Raw genomic sequence first — 23,660 nt, forward strand, 5'->3', positions numbered from 1 at the left:
CTTAAAACTTAAAAATAAAAAATACCCGAGCGCGACTAACTTGACCCGGACCCGGACCAACTAACATAACCCATGACTTACTGCCCCGACCCGGATCCACAGACCCGACCCGGATCCACTCTCCAAAACCCCAAACCCGTAGCCCCCATTTTCTGCTCTCGGCTGTGCGAGCAGCGGTAAAGAACACCGGCGGCCGCCATGCTCCGGCCACCCAATGGTCGGCTCACCCCCACCTACCTCTAGCCCTCTTCAAGACGTTTCCAACCAAGTAAGAACCAGCCCAAACCATCAAGTATAGAGGGAGAACGAAGCTCTGCAAAACAGCCTACCCGCAGCTCGCGCGCAGACAGGAGCAGCTGTGGCGTTTTGATTCGTTCTCGAGATTCCAACCACCTAAAATCGTGAAACCACTTGCAAAACTTAGACAACATCTAGTAGGTTCCAACCCAACAAACCTCACCCAAAATAGTGGCCTGAGGAAGGAGATCAAAGACTTCTTCCTCAGAACCCTAAACCTGCGCGACAGGAGCATCAGAAGTGAAGAACTTCATTTCCTGCCTATCTTAGCCTCAAACCCCGACTTGACTCGACCCTAGGGACCCTGATACATGTCTCCAACCAAGGAGCAGCAGCCATGATCAATCCATGCATGAAAAACGTGAGTATGCAAACCAAAACAATGCAAGAACAAGATGCAACATCCAAAACCGAAACTTTCTGGAAAAATCTTGGAAAAGTCTGATGTATACACGATGCACACATGCATATACTGATATGGAGAAGAAAAGAGAAGGAAAATCATGCCTTTCACCATAGACGAAGAGAAAAACCGAAAGCGAGACGATTCCGGGACGACGGGGCGACGACGAGGAACTTTGGACCTTCAAGACCGAGGCTATGGAGTTTTCTTGGGGATGACTGGCCGAAGAAGATGAATATTGAATGGGGTTGGCGGCTGAGCTTAGGGAAATCGTGGGTTTGGGTAGCTTAGGGTTAGTCTAGGTTTTTAGTTTAATTAAAATAGGTTTTAGAATAATTAAAAGTTTTAAATACTCTAAATAAAAGTTAAAAAAAATCTAATAACTTAAATTAAAACATAAAATCTCGAAATTACAAATTAAGGGAATTTTAAAAATAATTAAAAGTCATTAAAATGGCTAAATTTGGATAAAATTGGACTCCTAAAATTATATAAAATTAAATACTAAAAATTTTAAGGAAATAAATCTCAAAATAATATTTTTGGGCTCAAATAAGACTCATAAAATAATTTGGATAGAAAGTTGTCATCTCGTCCGTCCACGGTCCCGTCTACGCGATCAAATAATTAAAATGCCATAAATCATAAAAATCACTAATTATGGGTTAAGTGCTTGAAAATAAATTAAATCATGCACAAATAATTCACATAATTATTTAACCCATAAATCACAAATTTAAATTATTTAAATATCCTAATTATGCATGCGGATTTACGTATTTAAAATACCGGGTGTTACAATTCTTCCCCCCTTAAATTGAATTTCGTCCTCGAAATTAAAGTACTTACCCGAACAACTCCGGGTAGCGAGTCCTCATGTCTGCCTCGGTCTCCCAAGTAGCTTCCTCCTCCGAGTGATTCAGCCACTGGACTCTGACCATCGGTATGACCCGCGTCCTAAGCCTCCGCTCCTCCCTTGCCAAGATCCGCACTGGCCTCTCCTCATACACTAAATCTGGTGGCAACTGTAAGGGCTCGAAATCCAACACATGCGACGGGTTGGAGACATATCTCCGAAGCATGGATACATGAAAAACGTTGTGCACTGCCGCTAGCCCTGGTGGTAGAGCTAAACGGTAGGCCAACGTGCCAACTCTCTTCAAGATCTCGAATGGCCCTATATACCTCGGATTAAGCTTGCCTCTCCGACCAAAACGCACTACTCCCTTCATAGGTGACACCTTTAGGAATACGTGATCACCTACAGCGAACTCCAAATCTCGTCGTCTGACATCTGCATAACTCTTCTGCCGACTCTGAGCTTTCCTCATCCTATCTCGAATCTGAGTCACAATGTCAGCTGTCTGCTGCACAATCTCTGGACCCAGTAAAATCCGCTCACCAACCTCATCCCAATGCACAGGAGATCTACATCTCCTCCCATACAATGCTGCATAAGGAGTCATACCTATAGACGACTAGAAACTGTTGTTATAGGTAAACTCCACTAATGGCAGTCTAGTCTCCCAAGAGCCCCGAAAATCAATGACACAAGCTCTCAGAAGATCCTCGAGAACCTGGATCACTCTCTCAGACTGACCATCTGTCTGGGGATGAAATGCTGTACTGAACAGAAGCCTAGTCCCCATAGCCGTGTGCAGACTTTTCCAAAACGCAGATGTGAATCTCGGATCTCTGTCTGACACAATAGACACTGGTATGCCATGCAGTCTAACCATCTCCCTAATGTAAAGCTCTGCATACTGTGTCAAAGTATAAGTAGTCCTCACCGGCAAGAAATGAGCTGACTTGGTGAGTCTATCCACAATCACCCAAATCGTTGTACAACCTCTGGCACTCCTCGGTAAGCCAACCACAAAGTCCATCGTAATATTCTCCCATTTCCATTCCGGAATGGGAAGAGGTCTAAGAAGTCCTGCTGGACGCTGATGCTCTGCCTTGACTTGCTGACAAGTCAAGCACTCTGACACCACTCTCCCGATGTCACTCTTCATCCCGGGCCACCAATACAATAGTTGCAAGTCTTTGTACATCTTCGTACTTCCGGGGTGAATGGAGTACGGAGATGTGTGAGCCTCTGCCAAAATCTCAGCTCTCAACTGATCGACGTTCGGTACCCACATCCTACCACGGTACTGAACAATACCATCCTCCACTGTATACAAGAGATTACCTCTAGCCTCATCTCTCTGTCTCCATCGCTGTAACTCCTCATCAGTAGGTTGTCCCTCTCTAATCCGATCTCGCAGAACTGGCTGCACCGTCAACACTGACAAGCTCGGTGCATGGCCACTCGGATAACACTCCAAGCCAAAACTCTGAATCTCGCTCTGTAGTGGTAACTGTACGGTCAGACATGATACCACTGACGACTTCCGACTCAAAGCATCGGCCACTACATTAGCTTTACCCGGATGGTAGCTAATGTCACAATCATAGTCCTTCACCAACTCCAACCATCTGCGCTGTCTCATGTTCAACTCCTTCTGTGTGAAGAAGTACTTGAGACTCTTGTGGTCTGTGAAAATCTTGCACTTTTCGCCATACAGATAGTGCCTCCAGATTTTCAAAGCGAAGACCACTGCTGCTAACTCCAAGTCATGCGTCGGATAATTCTGCTCATGAATCTTCAGCTGTCTCGACGCATACGCAATAACCTTACCACACTGCATAAGCACTGCGCCTAAACCCAGTTTAGACGCGTCGGTGTACACCACTAACTCCTCATGTGGCACTGTCATAGCTAACACAGGTGCTGAAGTAAGTGCATCCTTCAGTTGATCAAAGCTCCTCTGACAATCTGGACTCCAAATATACTTCGCGTTCTTCTTGGTTAAGGAAGTCAAGGGGACTGCAATAGAGGAAAAACCCTTGATGAACTTCCTATAGTATCCTGCTAAACCCAAGAAGCTGCGAATCTCCGAAGCATTCTTTGGAATCCCCCAATCCCTCACTGCCTGCACCTTGGACTGATCCACTGCAATCTCATCCCTAGAAATAATGTGGCCTAGAAACGCCACCTGCTCCAACCAAAACTCACACTTACTGAACTTTGCAAACAGTCGATGCTCCCTCAAAGTCTGCAAGGCTGTATGCAAATGTTGTATATGCTCCTCAATGCTCCTCGAGTAGATCAATATGTCATCAATGAATACAATGACAAACTGATCTAGATACGGCTGGAAGACACGATGCATGAGATCCATAAAAACTGCTGGAGCATTGGTCAACCCAAAGGGCATCACCAAGAACTCATAGTGCCCATATCGTGTCCTAAAGGCAGTCTTAGACACGTCTGAATCTCTGACTCTCAGCTGATGGTAACCAGATCGCAGATCGATCTTGGAGAATACCGAAGCTCCCTGCAACTGATCGAATAAATCCTCTATCCTCGGTAGTGGATACTTATTCTTCACTGTGACTCTGTTGAGCTCTCGGTAGTCGATGCACAATCTCATGCTGCCGTCCTTCTTCTTCACAAACAACACTGGAGCTCCCCATGGAGAAAAGCTAGGACGAACAAAGCCCTTCTCCAACAGCTCCTGAATCTGCTCCTTCAACTCTCTCATCTCTGTAGGAGCAAGTCGATACGGTGCCTTAGAGATAGGCACAGTATCCGGCAACAACTCAATACTGAACTCCACCTCTCTCACTGGTGGAACTCCTGCAACATCGTCAGGAAAAACATCTGGATAGTCACGTACCACCTCTATATCTGATAAAGATCTGCTAGAAACGTCTGAGGTAGTGACCACACTAGCAAGAAAGCCCTGACATCCATGGCGCAATAATTTCCTCGCACGAACAAGTGATATCATATGAGGAATACTGCTAGACTGAGATGCAAAGAAAGTAAACATCTCACTTCCTGCTGGCTTCACTGACACTGTCCTACGTCGGAAATCAATCGAAGCTCCATTAACTGATAGCCAGTCCATACCCAAAATCAAGTCAAACCCGGTCAATGGAAGAACCACTAGATCTGCTCGAATGGAGTGTCCCTGCAACTCCAATTCTAGATCCCTGATAACACTAGTGGTAGTGATAGTCTGTCCGGATGGCATGGTAACATCGTAACCACAGTCGACAACCTCCGGTGTAATGCCTATCCGTCTGATAAAATCTCGGGAGATAAACGAATGCGTGGCTCCTGAATCTAGCAACGCAAACGTGGAGTTGCCTCCAACTAGAATTCTCCCTGCACGCAGAAGATTCCCAACAATTCATACCACTACGCTCCCAAGGTTAAAACACTACAATCCTTAATTCTAATCACAAAGAAACAAAATTCTTATTCTAGCATGCTGATAGTTAAACTCAAGTAACAGGCATTCAGATATAATCGCAATAAACAAAAGCAAAGAATTGAAAAAGTTCTAGGGGTTAGGTATACCGGTGATCAAGGAGGTATCTGGGTCTGCCTCCTCTGCCTGCATCACATATACTCGCCCACTGAAGTTCTGCCTCTGCGGGCAGTTGGCAATCTGATGCCCCGGCTCTTTGCAACGATAGCAGACTCCTGCTCCCATAAGACACTGCCCGGAATGCATCTTCTGACACTTCGGACATACTGGATATCTCCCTGGAGTAGGGGCCCCGCCCCTAGTCTGCTGTTGTGGCTTCCCCTGAGGCCTCTGCTGATTCGGGCCCTTAGATGGCCCTGTAAACTGCTTCTTCGCAGGAGGCTGCGAAGATGGTCGCTGATACCCCGTCTGCTGAAACTGCCTCTTACCCTGCTGCTCTCTCTGGATCTCTCTCCGACCCTCCTCGGAACGCAAGGCCCTACTGACTGCAGACTCATAAGTAAGTACGTCTGCCATGCGAACATCATGCTTGATATCCGCCTTCAAACCTTCCACAAACTGCCTCAACTTCTCTGGTGGACTATCAGAAATCATAGGCACAAAGCGACAGCCCCTCTCGAACTGTCTCACATACTCGACCACTGTCTTGTCCCCCTGACGGAGACTCATAAACTCCCGGATCATGCGACTGCGCACATCCTCAGTGAAGTACTTGGCGTAGAAGATACGCCTGAACTCGGTCCACGTCAGTGTAGGTAGATGGACTCCTCTAACTGCACCCTCCCACCAAAGGGCTGCATCTCCTCTCATCATGTACGTCGCACAGCTCACCCTGTCGGTGTCTGTGATCCCCATATAATCAAAGATGGACTCAAGAGAGCGAATCCATCCCTCAGCCACCAAAGGATCGGTGGTACCAACAAACTCCTTGGGCCCCTTCTTCTGGAACCTCTCAGCAACGTCCTCCTCATGGGACAGTCTGGGACGTGCAGCCTGCTGCTCCAACAGATCAGTAATACCCGCCATCATATTAGCATTGGCCTGCTCCAATGCTGATAAAGGATTCTGCGGAGGTGGCGGTGGAGGCGGAGGTGGAGGTCCCCCACGTCGGTTCACTGGTCTGGGAGGCATTCTGCACCACCACATATTACTTTACGTAAATCGCCATGCATAACTAAGTGGTTTAAAAGTAATGCTAACTTAAATTCAAAGAATTAAATCATGCTATAAACACTTAAAACTTACAGACCGGTAGCGTGAATTTCTGAGCTAGCATAGCAGTAATGACCCCTCCAAGGACCGTGCTTTGATACCAACTGAAACATCCTAGACTTATAAATTTCAAAAATGCGGAAAATTTAAAAAATTTTCTTTTTCTTTTAATTTTAAAATAAATACTAAGTAAAATATTTATATATATATATATATACATATATGCCCATACATATATGTACAACCATAAAAGAGATTTAAAATTTAATAAATAATTATGCAACATAAAAATAATTACTAAAACGTCTGAATCATGCAATACTTAAAATAATTCAAAACAATTTAATCAACAGTGCATACACTAAAAAGTTGCGTGAAAATAATACTTAAATCTCAACACTGGAATAAAATCTTCAAATAAAATAGTGTTTAACATATTCATGCATAGAACACTAGCACGATGCAGACTACGGTCACGGGGCCACTGCAGCTCTGCTCATACGTCCTCACCACCGGTAGGGGTAACCTGCTCCTCTACGTACTCACCTGCACCATATCAGTGTAGTGAGCCTAGAGGCCCAACATGCATACTAACAAGGGTTTAAAATAATTTAATACACTTTCATACATAATACTTAACCTATAAATGCATGAGCATGCCTCAAAAATAATAACATAAATGTTGCTTAAAGAAATCACTGAATTATACGTAACATACATAATATCATACATACTTGAGTTGTTGAGCACTTATTTTCTTAACATCGAATGGTCCTATCCGTAAGTGTGACCCATACTTATAGTGCGACTGATCAGTCTAAGAAACCATCGTACGAGGCTGGTGGCGAACCACCCATACATAAATGGCAGAAACTGCCCATACATAAATGGCCACACTACTTCAATTTCCACCTAAAATATTTTATTTGCTCAACCATAGAACTTCAATCATAGCATAAAAATTGATTTCATGAATGCATGTACTTTAAATAAATTGTGGGTGTCCTTCATTTATATTTAATTTATTTTCTAATATCATATAAATATTCAAATAACTTTTCATGCATAAAATAATTAAATATAAACTCAGGACACATGAAATTTCTCATGGTTTGATTCAACTGCTGGCCCTAGACATACAAGCCCATTAACTTAAGACTTGGCCCATTAGTGTACTTAAGCCCATTAACAACTTTTTTAGGCCCAATAAATCAACCAAAGCCCATTAAGACTAACTTAGGCCCAATAACACTGTTCCTGTCCCAATGGGCCCAAAAGCCCAAAGACTGGCCCAATAACTTTCATGGGCCCTAAAGCCCATAAAAATTATTGGACTCACTTAAATAAATTAATTAAGCCCAAATAATTTAATCTTAGCCCAAAATAATTAAATGGAGCCCAAATAAATTTTTGAGGTTTAATTAGGCCCATTAAACACTTAATTAAACTTAAAATTTAAAAATAAAAAATACCCGAGCCCGACTAACTTGACCTGGACCCGGACCAACTAACATAACCCATGACTTAATGCCCCGACCCGGATCCACAGACCCGACCCGGATCCACTCTCCAAAACCCCAAACCCGTAGCCCCCATTTTCTGCTCTCGGCTGTGCGAGCAGCGGTAAAGAACACCAGCGGCCGCCATGCTCCGGCCACCCAATGGTCGGCTCACCCCCACCTACCTCTAGCCCTCTTCAAGACGTTTCCAACCAAGTAAGAACCAGCCCAAACCATCAAGTATAGAGGGAGAACGAAGCTCTGCAAAACAGCCTACCCGCAGCTCGCGTGCAGACAGGAGCAGCTGTGGCGTTTTGCTTCGTTCTCAAGATTCCGACCACCTAAAATCGTGAAACCACTTGAAAAACTTAGCCAACATCTAGTAGGTTCCAACCCAACAAACCTCACCCAAAATAGTGGCCTGAGGAAGGAGATCAAAGACTTCTTCCTCAGAACCCTAAACCTGCGCGACAGGAGCATCAGAAGTGAAGAACTTCATTTCCTGCCTATCTTAGCCTCAAACCCCGACTTGACTCGACCCTAGGGACCCTGATACATGTCTCCAACCAAGGAGCAGCAGCCATGATCAATCCATGCATGAAAAACGTGAGTATGCAAACCAAAACAATGCAAGAACAAGATGCAACATCCAAAACCGAAACTTTCTGGAAAAATCTTGGAAAAGTCTGATGTATACACGATGCACACATGCATATACTGATATGGAGAAGAAAAGAGAAGGAAAATCATGCCTTTCACCGTAGACGAAGAGAAAAACCGAAAGCGAGACGATTCCGGGACGACGGGGCGACGACGAGGAACTTTGGACCTTCAAGACCGAGGCTATGGAGTTTTCTTGGGGATGACTGGCCGAAGAAGATGAATATTGAATGGGGTTGGCGGCTGAGCTTAGGGAAATCGTGGGTTTGGGTAGCTTAGGGTTAGTCTAGGTTTTTAGTTTAATTAAAATAGGTTTTAGAATAATTAAAAGTTTTAAATACTCTAAATAAAAGTTTAAAAAAAATCTAATAACTTAAATTAAAACATAAAATCTCGAAATTACAAATTAAGGGAATTTTAAAAATAATTAAAAGTCATTAAAATGGCTAAATTTGGATAAAAATGGACTCCTAAAATTATATAAAATTAAATACTAAAAATTTTAAGGAAATAAATCTCAAAATAATATTTTTGGGCTCAAATAAGACTCATAAAATAATTTGGATAGAAAGTTGTCATCTCGTCCGTCCACGGTCCCGTCTACGCGATCAAATAATTAAAATGCCATAAATCATAAAAATCACTAATTATGGGTTAAGTGCTTGAAAATAAATTAAATCATGCACAAATAATTCACATAATTATTTAACCCATAAATCACAAATTTAAATTATTTAAATATCCTAATTATGCATGCGGATTTACATATTTAAAATACCGGGTGTTACATTAGCTCTTCAAGAAATATTGATTTGTAATATACTATTTAAAGCCAAATCAATATCCACTAGATTCAAAATTCCATATACGTCAATATTGTGTATCACTATTCTATAATATCAAGCACATCATTTTTTTTTCATCGTCAACCAAACGATCTTCAAGATATTTTAGACATTCAATCAACATACGATGAAATATATGATTTGGGTAGACATCAACAGTCTCCACAAACTTTTATATCTTGCTTGATAGATATCAATAAATATTTTACGTACTTCAGGTACGATTGTGATACGAGATACCGATGTACGTTTAGTACAATACTTGAATATGACGTATATCTTAATATTTTTTGTGCCGAATTTATAATTCATATCTCACTTCATACGAGATGACATATTCTTCTTTGAAGAATTAAACTACAGTGTATCAACTGTGTTCATTGGCACTGTCACATTCACTTAAAAGAATGAACCACATTAATCAGACAACTTTCATAATTGTCTTTCCTTGAACAAAATACTATAAATAAGATATTATAATAAAATAATTAAAATTGAAAAATCGGACGTACCTTTTCAAATACCTATATGCATCAAGTAGATCTTTTACCTTCAACAGTAACATTCGATCTATCACGAATATCATTTCATATTGAATTTGTATTCCTTTTCAAATTCTTGTACGCACCAAGTAGATCTTTTACCTTCAATAATGATATTCAATCTATCACGAATGTCATTTTACATTAAATTCATGTTCCTACATGTAAGATAATAACATGTGATAAAAATACTCTATCATTCATTTAAAAAATGATAGCTTAATCAAATGATTAAAAAAATTCAAAATTTATATCCACAATCAAAATTGAGGAATTTAAAATCCATAATCAAATTTTATTAAATTAAGATTTAACAACCCAATATATCCTTAAAATATAAAAATTCTCAAATCAGAAAATTTATCACCAGATTGCATAATCAATATCTCATACAATATATTGACTAATAGAATAGATTCATAAAATTTGTAGTTCTTATTTTATATCATCAAAATAATTTATGTGAATCAAAACAAAACACATGCTAGAGCTTTCCACAATTTAGTTTAAACAAATACAAAGTTAATTTACAAAAAAAAAAAAAATCAATAAATAAATCAAATGACTTGAAGTTAGTCATAAATCAACTCATTGACATCATCATGCATAAGCTACCATCAATCCATCATCATCGTTGCCCAATATAGATGATGGTCCAATTCCTTGGGTTTAACATTTATTTTCTTTTTTCGATTGATAGTGTTGCGATCTTACTACCGCACATTCATAATTGTCAATCAATAGCCTATGCAATTCATCATTGAACATCAAATTGCTATTCATAAAAATAGTGACAAATAATATATCATGCTTCTTCTAAAGCATTAAGAACAAATATATAATTTGAAACGATATCAAGTCAATATCTTTTGATATATATATCTCACATATATCTTTTCTTATGGATAGGGGTGATTGAGTTCAATGAAAATTGTACCTGAGTATTGACTCATATGAATTCTTTCTACTCATCTTTCTATTTCTATTATGATTTATAACAACTACAATGCTTTAAATTAAAGAAGTTACTCACTCGAGATAGATTTCTATGCTAGATGATATGAATTGTGTTTGCGTAGGACATCATGAGACGTTGGATAGTTTACTTTTTAAATGTTCCTTCACCTTTTTGTCTTTGGTTCATGGTGTGAAAGTGGTTTTATATTCAGCATTATAATACTAGATTCATCAGTGACACTATTAAAAACGCGCTTATAGCCGCTCCTCTCTGATTTTTCTGAATAATATACTCTATTTAACAGGCTGATAACTGCTTAATTTTTTTATGGAGTTCGGTCTAGATGAGATATTTTTTAAGACCAAAGTTTTTGTTCATGGATGCCTCTACTTGCATTTTCACTCTTTGCCGCTTAGTCTTACTCTGGGTCAGGTTTTGTCTCTTTGTTGATAGCTTATTGATCTATGATTACATTGATCGGATGTTCTTGTTGATTTCGGTTTGATTGTATAACCAGGTATACCTAGAGTATTTTGTATATGTTTGAATTATTCTGAACAATGAAATCATTATTTACCGATTAAAAAAACCAAGAAAGAAAATCACAAATTATTTCTTTAAAAAACAGAGCAAATCTGTTGTAATGTGTAAATAAGGCGTAAAATTATCTTCAAAGCATTTGAAAAATAGTTGTTAGTATCTTAGAAATAAACCGTGACAAGGAAAGAAGGAAACAATGTAGTTATAAATACCATATATATTAACCAAAAGCTAAACAATCAACAAAATCATAAACCGAAAAAATGCACATAATAAAGATCAGAGAATTAATAAGAAAGTGATAATCAACGTGTATTTACGCATAGATAACATCAAACAGTGTTTACTTTCAAAGTTAGTTATATATGAGTGAATAACAATAACGAAAAATAGTATATTTTGGCTCATTAACTTTTTCACTTAAGCAAATAAAAAAAAACAGAAAAGAAAAGAAAAAAAAAACCAAAGTCCATCGAGAAGACGTAAATTTCATTAATTTTTTTTGAATTTTATTTTTAAGATCACGTGTACTTTGTCCTAGATTCATTTTTTGGTTTTGGTCCATTAAATTTTTAAAGTTTGATTTTGGTACATTACTTTTAGTTTTCAGTTATTTTGGTCCAATTATTCACGTGATATCAAAAAATGTTGATGTGTCATCAAAAAATGATGGCATTGCATCAGAAAATGCTAACATGTCAAGATGTCATGTCAATAATTGGACCAAAATAACTGTAAATAAAAGTTTGTGTATCAAAATCAAACTTTGAAAAGTTAATCAAAGCCAAAAAATAGACAAGTATCTGTACCAAAAAAAATCATTTTACTTAACAATAATGATCGAATTTACGATGTCATTTTCGTTTTGCTCACCTAATTAATTATATTTTTAATAGAATAATCTCTATGTGCAACACTCTACATTTTTCTAGTATTACTTCAATATATGAACTTGGTTTTTAAAAAAAGAACTTGAATAGCTTGTTGTTTTGTTTGTTTAAATAGCTGCATTAACAAAATGCTCGAAATCAGAACTCACTTTCTTTTTTCCTTTTTTTTTTTTTTTGGGAAATCAGAAATCAGAACTGACTATCTGCAACTTCATTTGCATTATCTTTCAAAAAAAACAAAAAAAATTCATTTGCATTACTGTTTAATAAATAAATTTTACTCAACAAATCCCAGCGTAGGCAACGTGTCAATCTAATATTTCACACAAAATTTCTAGCTTTCCTCCCATCTATTAGGTAGACTCAAAAGCCACATTCGTGCCATTTAACCAAGAAGTACCCTGGATGAAGGATTCTACATTAAACCTTGACGCCTGCGCTGCTGTAAGAGTAGGCTTGTATCCCGCCCATTGGACTCGACTGCTCGTGTTTGAACCCGGCCCCGCATTTGCATACTCCCCATAGAAAATAGTACTAGGTGGATCAATCGATTGCCATGCAAGCCAACCCAAAGGATTCAAGAAACCACCTATATTTGTTTGCAGAATAACAGTAGTAGAATAATTCTTCCATGGCCTGCCAAGATATGTTGGAGCCGTTAGGTTACCCAATGGGCTCATTTCAGATCTTTGGATCGAAAAGCCCGTATTCTGATTCGGATCCGTTTTCCCTTGAGCCGTTATGGTCACAAATTGGTTAGGCAATGGTTGCCTAGGCATGATTTTGCAGTCTTGGAAGACAGAAGCCGAGTTTCCGAATATGAAGTCGACTGTTCCTGATACATCACATTCACGATAAAACTGACGGTTGGAATGTGCGTATAGCGTGTCTTGGAACGCCTCGAACGAGCACCGGTAGAAGATTGACCTATCCGATCCTGACCGGAAAGCCACAGCCTGGTTGTTCTGTGGTCCGGCATCGTTTTTGAAGCCTATGTCTCGTGCCATGAATCCTTTGCCCATTGCAACTGAGAGAGATGATAGAATCAACAAAGTCACAAATTGACCTCCATGAGGTACGTGGATATGAACAAATACACTTATCATATGGATTTCTTACTAGTTGCAAGTACCAACTCTTAGTACAACGGTGGCACTAGACTTAGACATGAGTTAGTCTATGCTACATCGAAAGTGTTTCACAATAAGATCATTAGATTATGTGGGTCCCTTGTATTTTTATAGAAATTGACGTGTGTGTATGATTCGGGAGAAATACTTCAGCTGTAACATAAAATAATCCGATAATAGATACCGTAATAACATCATAGATTTCTGACTCCATCCATATATATAACTTCCAATAACTTAAGGTAACGATTGATATTGCTTCTAGGAATCGCTTTTGAGCTAGCTTCATCTAACCAAGTAACAACTAACAAAACAAGAATCTTAAGTAACAATACTCCAACTCCTCAATTTGGCTAGTATGAGTAGCTGACTCATTTTATCTCATCAATTCACAAAGATTTGAAAGGCAAACTTACCAAAGGTGGCGGTGACAAAGGTTGCAAAACCAGTCCCATTGCTCCGCTTGCCGGAGACAACGGTGGCCGCCTTTCCGTCGCCGTAAATCATCACATTCCACAGAGACTTGCTCAACACCACATTCTCCACATACTCCCCTGCTTTCACATGAATAACAAATATGCTTTCGCTCTTATTCTGTATTCTCTCCACCGCCTCAGTGATCGTTCTCACATCTCCGCTCCCATCTTTCGCCACCGTGACATTCGGCTTAGGCTTATCCTCCTGGAGGATTCGCCGGTGGGCCGCCGTGAGCCAAGGCGGAGATCCGCGCTCCGTCTCCAGCAAACGGCGGTGGATCGGGATATTGTTCTCTTCTACTGTCCTGAGAAACTTGGACACAATGGCTAAGCTATTACTTGCAAATTCGGTAGAATTCTTCATCAAATTCCTCACCTCAGTAACCAAAGCTGCATCCACCTCTTCCAAGGCATCGAAACACGTTTCTTGGTCTGTGACCACCGTGCTCAGCCACGTTTTCAGGTCGTTGATTCTCGAAACGGAGATCGGGTTCCCGTCGATCGAGGATATGCAGTCGTCTAGCGAATCGACGGCGTCTCGCAACACCGTTCCACAAACTCTCAGAGCTTCTTTCACTGATGGGTCCTCTTTTCCGTCGATGAATTTCCCCGGAAAAGTGGACGACACCTTGTGCAGAGAACCCATCACCACCGTCAAAGAAAACTGGAATATCTTTTCCGGGTCGGTGGTGTTGGAAGCACCGAGGCTGGTGAAGCACGATTCAGGATACAGAGTCACGCTGCAGACGGATTTAATCGCCTCCGCCGGGTACATTGCGGCCGCCGGAACTTCATCGGCATTTCTGCTGTCCTTCCTGTGAACCAGAGTCCCCGCAACCACTCCGATTATCAGAGATATGAACAAAACAAGAGAAACAGAGAGAATGATTTTCTGGTTGCGGATTTTTCTTTTGAATGCTGCTTCTTCAAGCTCATCCACTTTGCCATAGCCTTTGAAGGAAGCACATGTGTCCATTACTGCCGAAAGCTTGGATTTTTTTTTCAGATCGGAGAGTGAGGCTCCAAAGGCTTTTATATGCACAGTATATTTGTTGGTATCTATTCTTACCCCAATTGGAATTTGATATTTTCTTTATTTCTATTTTCTAATTTAATAAAGAAATAAACATAAATAATATACTTTTGTTATTGACTCAACGATGACTACATGACATTTGCTAAAGCTTCACCAATTTTATGTTATGTAATGTTCAAAACCGGATGGAATCTTTTTTCTAACATTTTTGTGTAACAATTTAATTTGTATGCCAATACTAGAAATTTATCACACATATATATGGGTTAGGGAGAGTTAAAAAAAAGTTACAACTCAACTCATTAATCAAGAACTTTTAGGTAAAACTTTCTAGAAGATTGGTTTGTAAAATTTAATTATCTAGTGTAATTCTTGATTTGCGTAGAAAAACAAAAAACATGTATGATTTAGAACGGAGAGAGTTAGAAATGAGGAATTGACCTATTCCCACCGGAAAAATAAATATGGTTCACATCATGGTCGCAATACAGTTGGCAGGTACATTAATGGCATTTGTTTAAAGAACATTAACCTTTTATTATTAATAATAATAATAATAGCAATAATATAGGGAAAATAGACTAGTTAAATGCTACTTGAAAAGGCACTGTTTTGATATACATATAACTGTTGCCATTTATCAATTATCAATACATGTGACATATATGTGACGTCTATTATTTTTTAGTGAATCTTGCGTGTATTGATAAACGATCATTTTTAGATAATCATGTGATAGTTAGATATATTATGGGGTATTGCTTTTGTAGATAATTTGAAATATTCTTGGAAAAAGATGACGAAAGGAAGTTGACTTGATTTAAGACCGGCTTCCCATTGAGTGTCAGAGTCAGAGATCCTTCGAAATTAATGTCACGCTAACAATTGGCAGCTGGCGGAGTCAACCCAATTAAATATAGAATTTATTTAATTCAATACAACTTATGTTTGCCCCATTCATTTACCAATTATAGTCCAGTTGGACCTTGTAGTTCGACGACATCATTGATGGGCCTTGTCATTGAATAATAGTACTAAAAAAAAGTACTCACAACTTTAGAGGCCCAACACGAATAGATTCGAGACATTGACCCAAATCAAGATAGATATATATATTATTGTCGTACAATGACTTCACTTTAGAAAACTATCTATTTTGATATAAATGTGTGTAGAGATAAATTAGTAAGTAATTTATTTGATCTTTAAATATTAATATTCTATTTTATTTTTATTAAAACCAATATGGCCACTTTTTAACGTCCAAAACCCGTTCAATGCCACAATCTCACTTCTCCATTTTTTTTCATAATTCATAGTGTAAGGGAATGGGGGTTGCACATAAACTGTTTGAGGTGTTGTCATAAGGTGTTGACAACACCTACAATAACACATTGAGTAATTTGCAGCGAAATATAATTAAAGCGTAAATAAAATAAACAAGCAACCAAATAAATAGACTCAAATGATTTAAGCAAGAGTATAAAATACTCTTGCAGCGCCTCAGGGCAAAACTTCATTAGAAAACTTCCAAAGAGTTTTACAAACCCTAACACTAGTGATTATTGTAAATTTCAATTTCTCAAACCAAGTGAGAAAATAAATAGTAAACGTTCTCCTAAAAGCATTCTATAAGAAATAGAATAACGAAAACACAGTAAGGAGAAAAACTATGTTGAAGCCAAAATCACACGAGCAGCACACTTCTTGATCTCCAATCTTCAAGTGTTCTACACGGCTTCAAGTTGTCACAGCTTCAACTAGGCTTCAGAGAGATCTTCAGCGTTTCACAATGTACGTACTTCGGTTCTCACGTTTTTCTCTATCAAAATCTCTCTCTTCTTGTATACGCCTATCTCAAAATAAATAGGTCAAGAATCCTTCTTCAATATGTTTCCTTGTAGGCGTAGGATTCCTTTGATTTGATCATATCAAATCTACATAAATAAAGAAATATAAATATTAGATATGATATGTTAAATATTCTAATCAGCTTATCAATATCGCAAATAGGAAATAAATCACATAGATAAAGATTACTTCATGTCCAAGAAAGGTAAAATATATTAAATAAAATCTTTTTCAAAATAGGATGATTTTAAGGAATAAAATATTCCTTTCAATCTTCCCCTTTTTGCCTTTCTGGACAAAACACATTTAACTTACATACATATCAACTAAAACTCCCCCTTAATCAAAACTCCCCCTTAATAGATTCTCCCCCTAAGTATATCCAGAGGTGTTGTCACAAGATGTTGGCAACATCTAGCTATGACACCTTAAATCAGAAACTATAAGAGCAAAGAGAAACACAAACAAGAAATCATATAAGAGTTAACACCACAAAAAGACAGTTTTGATTAGGAACAGAGAACAAAAACAAAACTAAACAAAAAAAATCATAACTAGAGCAAAACCAAAAAAAAAACTAAAACTCAGATTAAAATTGATTGCTCTCCGATTCTGTTTCTTCTACTTCACTTTCTTCTCCTCCTTTTTGTTCAGAAGGGTCAGCTCCGCTTAGTAGTGATTCATAGTGAGTCTTTAACCCTTCATAATAGGCTAGGTCAGCCTTTGCTTGTGCAATCTTCTGCTCAGCATGCACCAATTGAGCTTGTATGAATGCAGGATCAATATCATGAGCAGTAGAGGGGGGTACAAAAATAGCAGTGGCAGAGGAGGTATTGGCAGCACCTGCCACAACACCTGCGGCATCAGCAGATTCAGACCAAGGAAGGTCTATCTTCCGATTTCCTTTGAGCAAAGCAGGTGCGATCTTTAGCAACTCTCTTGGAGCAATAAGTGCTTCATCATCATCTTTCTCAATCTCTTGAGATAGCAGCATAGAATAGATGAGTGATGGATAAGGCAGCTTCAATGTAGGTTAAGCACCATCTGCAAAAGCCATGACTATGTCAAACACGATTCGGCCGTAGTTGAATGCAATTCCAGTGCCAATAGCATACAAGACAGGGGCTTGATGCTTGGTAACCACACTGGAATTTCCGGATGGAGTCCAAGTCTTCACAGCAGTTTTATGGAGGACGGAGTAAAAAGAAGTGAGCTTGGCTGCTGACAATTTCTTAGGATGAGCTGGGTAAACAGTGACATGTCCTCCAGTGATGACAGATGTCATCTCATCAGTGGTAGGCAGAGCAGCATCATCAGAGGCAGAAGTTTGAAGAAATTCATTTATAATGGCAGGGCTGAAAGCGAAGATCTGCCCACGCACATAGACTTTCCCATACTTCATGTATCTAGGATCCTTCACAGCTTCAGTGAGATTGCAGTAGAACTCACGCACCAGTTCTCTGCAATAAGGACCAGCAGTAGTAACAGTAGACAGTATGTTCCTTATCTCGAAAAATCTCACCATGTTCTGAGCTCCATAGCTCTCAACATCAATGTTATGCTCCTTCAGAAACTCTCGATCAGCATAGTTCTCCCAGCAATCAGCAATCTCCTTGGAGTAAAAAGCATATGAATAGGACGAGTTTACCTGGTATTCTTCGCTTAAGGTGTTGTCCAGGATGTCGGCAACACCTTCCTCAGCACCTTCCTCTTCTTGTTCAGAGTCATCAGAATTGGACTCTTCTTCCAACTCTTTCTCAGCATCTGAATCTTCACTCGAATCAGATCTGGAATTCTCAGAAGGTTGTGGGCAGTTGTCAGCAAATTCTGCGAGTATCTCCTCGTCTGGTTCATCTTCAGATTCTGGGACAGGAGCAGTAGCAGTGGATGTAGGCTTCTTGCCTTTAGACTTCTTCATTTTAGCCATGAACTGGGCTATTGACATTTTTTCTTCATCGAACAGAACAGGAAGAACAGTAGATGTCTCCTCAACAGTAGGTACAGATGCAGGTGCATCTGTCTCAACAGCAGTAGCAGCAACAAGTGGAGTTCCTGATTCAGTGGACTCACTCTCAGAGGAATCACTTGATGATTTACTTTCAGTGGCAAAAGGAACAGGAATAGCTTCTCCAGATGGTTCCTGGGTACTTGAATTTCCCCTTTTTCGGCGTACAAGATTAAAGTCTTCATCAGAGCTCTCATCCCCAGAGGTGAATTCAATGTCCACCAGAGATGGTCTTGATGGTTGTCCTTTTCCACGGAATCGTTTGGAGGCAGTGTAATCTGGGTTGTATCCAGCTTGTCTCTTGGATCGGCGAGTTAAGGGTTTCGTGGAAAACACCTTATTCACCACACTCATGTCTGGTAAATTCTCTATATCGATGGCATTGCCAGGCTCTCTTGGAGCGATGGAGTCCAGAGGCACAGGTTCCTCGGCAACAGGAATGATTGCTTGCTCAACCACAGGGTGTGGTGATGTAGGTGTCGTGATACCTTAAGCAGCATCTTCCGTATATCCCATCTCAGAACGAATATCATGTGAATCAAAACCTTTTCCTGTCATTAGAATTTGAAAGAGTGAACAGAGAAGAAATTTTAGGCAATGGAAAAACAGGGAGTACAGAGGATACAATGGTGCAAAACAAAGCAAGGAGATAATATCTTTCCTTAAACAGATAAGCACACAAACATATAAGGCACCGAATCTTTTCCTATTCTAACTCGGATTCTGAGTAGGCCCCAACGGTAACAAAATCTCCAACGGTAACTATGAGAAGAACGGTAACAAATCCGATTTAATTTGGCAATAAATCTCTTCGATTTTCTCCGATAATTTCGGCCCAAATATTTCACCAAATATTTTCAAATTTAACTCCTCATCAGAATATAACACCACTGAAACAAAATCCAATCACATTCAAATTCAAAAATTCAGAGGATAGGGCAAAAATCACAAATTTTGTTCGATCAGAATTTTTAACCTTTTGTCTTAGTATATTCACAAATATGCATGCCCTAATTATGTCTAAAAACAGAGTGTGACATAAAAAATAAAATGCAATTTTATGCACAAATACATGTTGACAAGTGAGGTGTTATTCACGATATTGGCAACATCTCCCAGCAACACTTCAGGATTCAGAAAAATTATTATATCCAATTCATTATTTTTGCAGAAGTGGTAGCCTGCACACTAAAAGAACGATCTTCAAATGTACCCCTTTAGGTAGCTTTTTTCATTTGCTTCTGATTATCAATCAAATTTGATGATTGATTCAATTCAAGCTTCATCATTTTTTTCTTTTGTTATTCTGAATTTACAAAGTCACTTTTCACTTGGAACAAGATCATGAAATACACGAACGTCCCTCCACTACTTCATGACAAAGTCAGAACTCTTCTTTGATTAATCCACATTAAGCTGTAAAAAATTTTGATGAGAATCCTGAGTGAAAACTAGTCAATGGTTACAAAGTATCAACCACATCACAAAACAGAATGAATGCATGAATGCAGTATGCCTAAGATCCTAAAAATGCACATGCATGAAAAGGTGTTGTCACAGGGTGTTGGCAACACTCCTGACAACATCTCGGTTCTGTCTATAATGCACACATACTGAGAGACTTCCTTAGACTGGAAAATCTCTCGAAATCCAAAGCTTTTGTGAATATATCAGCTAATTGGTTATTAGTTCCAACAAACTCAATTAAGATCATGCTTTTCTAGACCAAATCTCGAATGAAGTGATGTCTAATGTCAATGTGTTTGGTTCGAGAGTGTTGTACTGGATTTTTGGATATATCAATGGCACTTGAATTATCACAGTACACAATAGAAGTATCACTCTTAACACCATAATCATTTAGTATTTGATTCATCCAAAGGAGTTGTGAACAGCAACTACCTACAGCAACATACTCAGACTCGGTAGTAGACAGTGAGACACAATGTTGTTTCTTACTATACCAAGATACTAAGTTATTCCCCAAGTAGAAACATCCTCCCAAAGTGCTCTTTCTCTCATCTAAATCCCCAGCCCAATCAGCATCACTAAATCCTACTAAATTAGAATTGGTTTCTTTAGTGTACCACAAACCCAAATTCAAAGTTCCAGCCACATATTTCAGTATACGTTTTACGGCCTTCAAGTGAGTAATTTTTGGGTTAGACTAGTATCTAGCACATAGACAAACACTATACATGATATCAGGTCTAGTAGCACTTAAATATAAAAGACTACCAATCATGCTTCTGTAGAGGGTGTTGTCAACACCTTCGACAACATCCTCCCTAGACAGTTTTTCATTAGACCCCATAGTTGTGCGCATGTGTTTAGTGTTGTCATTCAGAAACTTCTTTACAAGATTTTTAGCATACTTGCTTTGACACAAAAATATACCATCATGCATTTGTTTCACTTGCAATCCCAAGAAATATGTTAACTCACCAACCATGCTCATCTCAAATGTAGACGACATGCACTTCACAAAATCATCAACAAGTTTATCATTTGAAGCACAAAAAATTATATCATCCACATAAATTTGGCAAATTAATATATTACCTTGAGACTTTTGCACAAACAAAGTCTTATCAACTTCACCTCTTTTGAATCCAATATTGAGCAAGTACTCAGTAAGTCTCCCATACCATGCACGTGGTGCTTGCTTCAATCCATACAATGCCTTTTTTAACTTATACACATAGTCAAGATAATTTGGATCCTCAAAACCCTTAGGTTGTTTCAGAAAGACTTCTTCATTTAGGATCTCATTCAAAAAGGCACGTTTTACATCCATTTGATAAAGTTTCATTCCCATGTTACATGAAATAGCAAGCAAAAGTCAGACTGACTCAATGCGGGCTACAGGAGCAAAGGTTTCACCAAAATTCACCCCTTCAACCTGTGTGTACCCTTGAGCTACCAACCTAGCTTTATTTCTAATGATGTTTCCCGACTCATCAGTTTTATTTTTAAAAATCCATTTAGTTCCTATGACATTACCATGAGCAGGACACGGTACCAAGTACCAAACATCATTTCTAACAAATTGTTCTAACTCTTCATGCATAGCATTGACCCAAAACTCATCTTTTAAAGCCTCTTCAACCTTTTTGGGTTCAATGTTTGACACGAAACAAGAGAATCTTACCTGAGAATATGTAGAACTCATGCACAACAAACCTGCCATCTTTCGATAATCCACTTTCTCTTTCCTCCGAGTTTGCAAGTCTCCATGCACATCTCCAATGACCTGTGAGGTTGGGTGATTCTTCTGAATTCTGCTTGGAACATTCTTTCCAGCTTCATTTACCTCAGTGTTCTCATCAATGTTCTCATCAGTAGACTTTTCAACTTTTGATTCTGGATTCTCTGTAGGAGGTGTTTTCGAAGGTGTTGGCAACACTCCTTTGACAGCATCTAAATTTCCAGAATTATCCAGCAGATCATTAACTTCATCCTCAGCTGTTTTCTTCTTTAGATCTGCAAAGTAATCAAAAACAACATTAATTGACTCAAAAATAGTCCTTGTTCTCAAGTTATACATCCTATAGGCTCGGCTATTTGATGAATATCCCAAGAACATACACTTATCACTTTTTGCATCAAATTTAGCAAGATGATCTCTATCATTCAAAACGTGACATACACATCCAAAAACATGAAAATATTTAAGGTTTGGCCTCTTTCCCATGAGAATTTTGTAGGATGTCATAGTAGTACCATTCCTCAAATAAACTCTATTTGAAATATGACATGCAGTATTCAAGGCTTCAGCCCAAAAAAATTTTGAATATTTTTCGAACTCAACATCACTCTTGTCATTTCTTGCAAAGTCCTATTTTTTCTTTCAGCAATTCCATTTTGTTGTGGAGTTTTAAGAGCAGAAAATTCATGAGAAATACCTTTCTTATCACACAGACTAGCAAAAGAAGAGTTTTCGAACTCCTTACCATGATCAGTGCGAATACGGATTACCTTCAGATTATGTAGATTCGTAATCTTAGTGAGCAGTTTCTTGAAGGCATCAAATGTGTCCGATTTTTTTCTTAGAAAATTTACCCAAGTATACCGTGAGAAATCATCCACACAAACAAAAGAATATTTCTTACCTCCAAAGCTTTCAAAATCCATTGGACCCATCAAGTCCATATGTAAAAGCTCAAGGCAGCGTGTTGTCACAGATGTTGGCAACACCTCGTGTGACACCCTAGTCTGCTTTTCTTTCTGACACGCTTCACACACAAATGAAATACCAGATTTTAAGTTAGGCATACCTCTGACAGCATCTAACTTACTTAAGTTCTTTAAAGTTTTGAAGTTTGCATGACCCAATTTTTGATGCCATAGATCAAACTCATTCAATTTTGTGTGCCTATAAACCATCTCTTCTCCGAGTTGATAGCAGTTATCCGATGACCTTGTACCTGTCATGACACACAAATTTGAATCATCAAAAACTTTGCATAATTTCTTATCAAATTGCATATGCAAATTATCATCACAAAGTTGGCTTATGCTTATTAGATTTGCGGTTAATCCTTCAACATGAAGCACATTGCGAAGCTTGGGCAGACCAGCAACATCCAGAGTTCCTTTTCCAACAATGTTTTCCTTTGAACCTCCACCATAGATTACTTTTCCATTTTTCTGTTCAACATAGTCAGTGAGAAACTTTTTGGAACCTGTCATGTGATGAGAGCTACCGCTATCAAAGTACCATGCACCTGAAACATTAGTTCTCAAATCAGTATAAATCATATGACATTGAATATCAGCTTTTGGTACCCAAATCTTTCTTACATAAGATCTGTTTCTAGGGATGTTGTGGGGAGGTGTTGGCAACACCTTAGGCAACACCTTCGATGCAGATCTATACCTGTAGTCTTCCTGCAGCTTAAAACAGTATGGTTTGATATGACCTGGTCTATGACAGTAATGACAGATGTACTTACGTTTCCTTCTAGATTTTGAAGGGGCAGCAGGCTGTG

General features: G+C 38.8%; 1 protein-coding gene across 2 annotated transcripts; it reads right to left on the reverse strand.

Moving 5' to 3' along the window:
• Positions 1 to 12,328: 12,328 nt before the first annotated feature.
• On the reverse strand, positions 12,329 to 14,797 carry LOC140874759 (pectinesterase 3-like). Of its 2 annotated transcripts, XR_012148211.1 has the most exons (3): positions 13,718 to 14,797; positions 12,432 to 13,198; positions 12,329 to 12,395 (listed from the first exon to the last, which is right to left on the reverse strand). XR_012148211.1 is itself a non-coding variant. In XM_073278142.1 (2 exons), the coding sequence occupies exons 1-2, from the start codon at positions 14,751 to 14,753 to the stop codon at positions 12,525 to 12,527; spliced, it is 1,710 nt and encodes a 569-aa protein (XP_073134243.1). In that variant the 5' UTR covers positions 14,754 to 14,797; the 3' UTR covers positions 12,412 to 12,524. The 2 variants fall into 2 exon arrangements, 1 of the variants encoding a protein (XP_073134243.1); XM_073278142.1 differs by lacking the exon at positions 12,329 to 12,395 and having other exon boundaries at positions 12,412 to 13,198.
• Positions 14,798 to 23,660: the final 8,863 nt, after the last annotated feature.

The sequence above is a fragment of the Henckelia pumila genome, chromosome 1 (genome assembly GCF_033568475.1).
Source record: "Henckelia pumila isolate YLH828 chromosome 1, ASM3356847v2, whole genome shotgun sequence".
Classification (NCBI taxonomy): Eukaryota; Viridiplantae; Streptophyta; class Magnoliopsida; order Lamiales; family Gesneriaceae; genus Henckelia; species Henckelia pumila.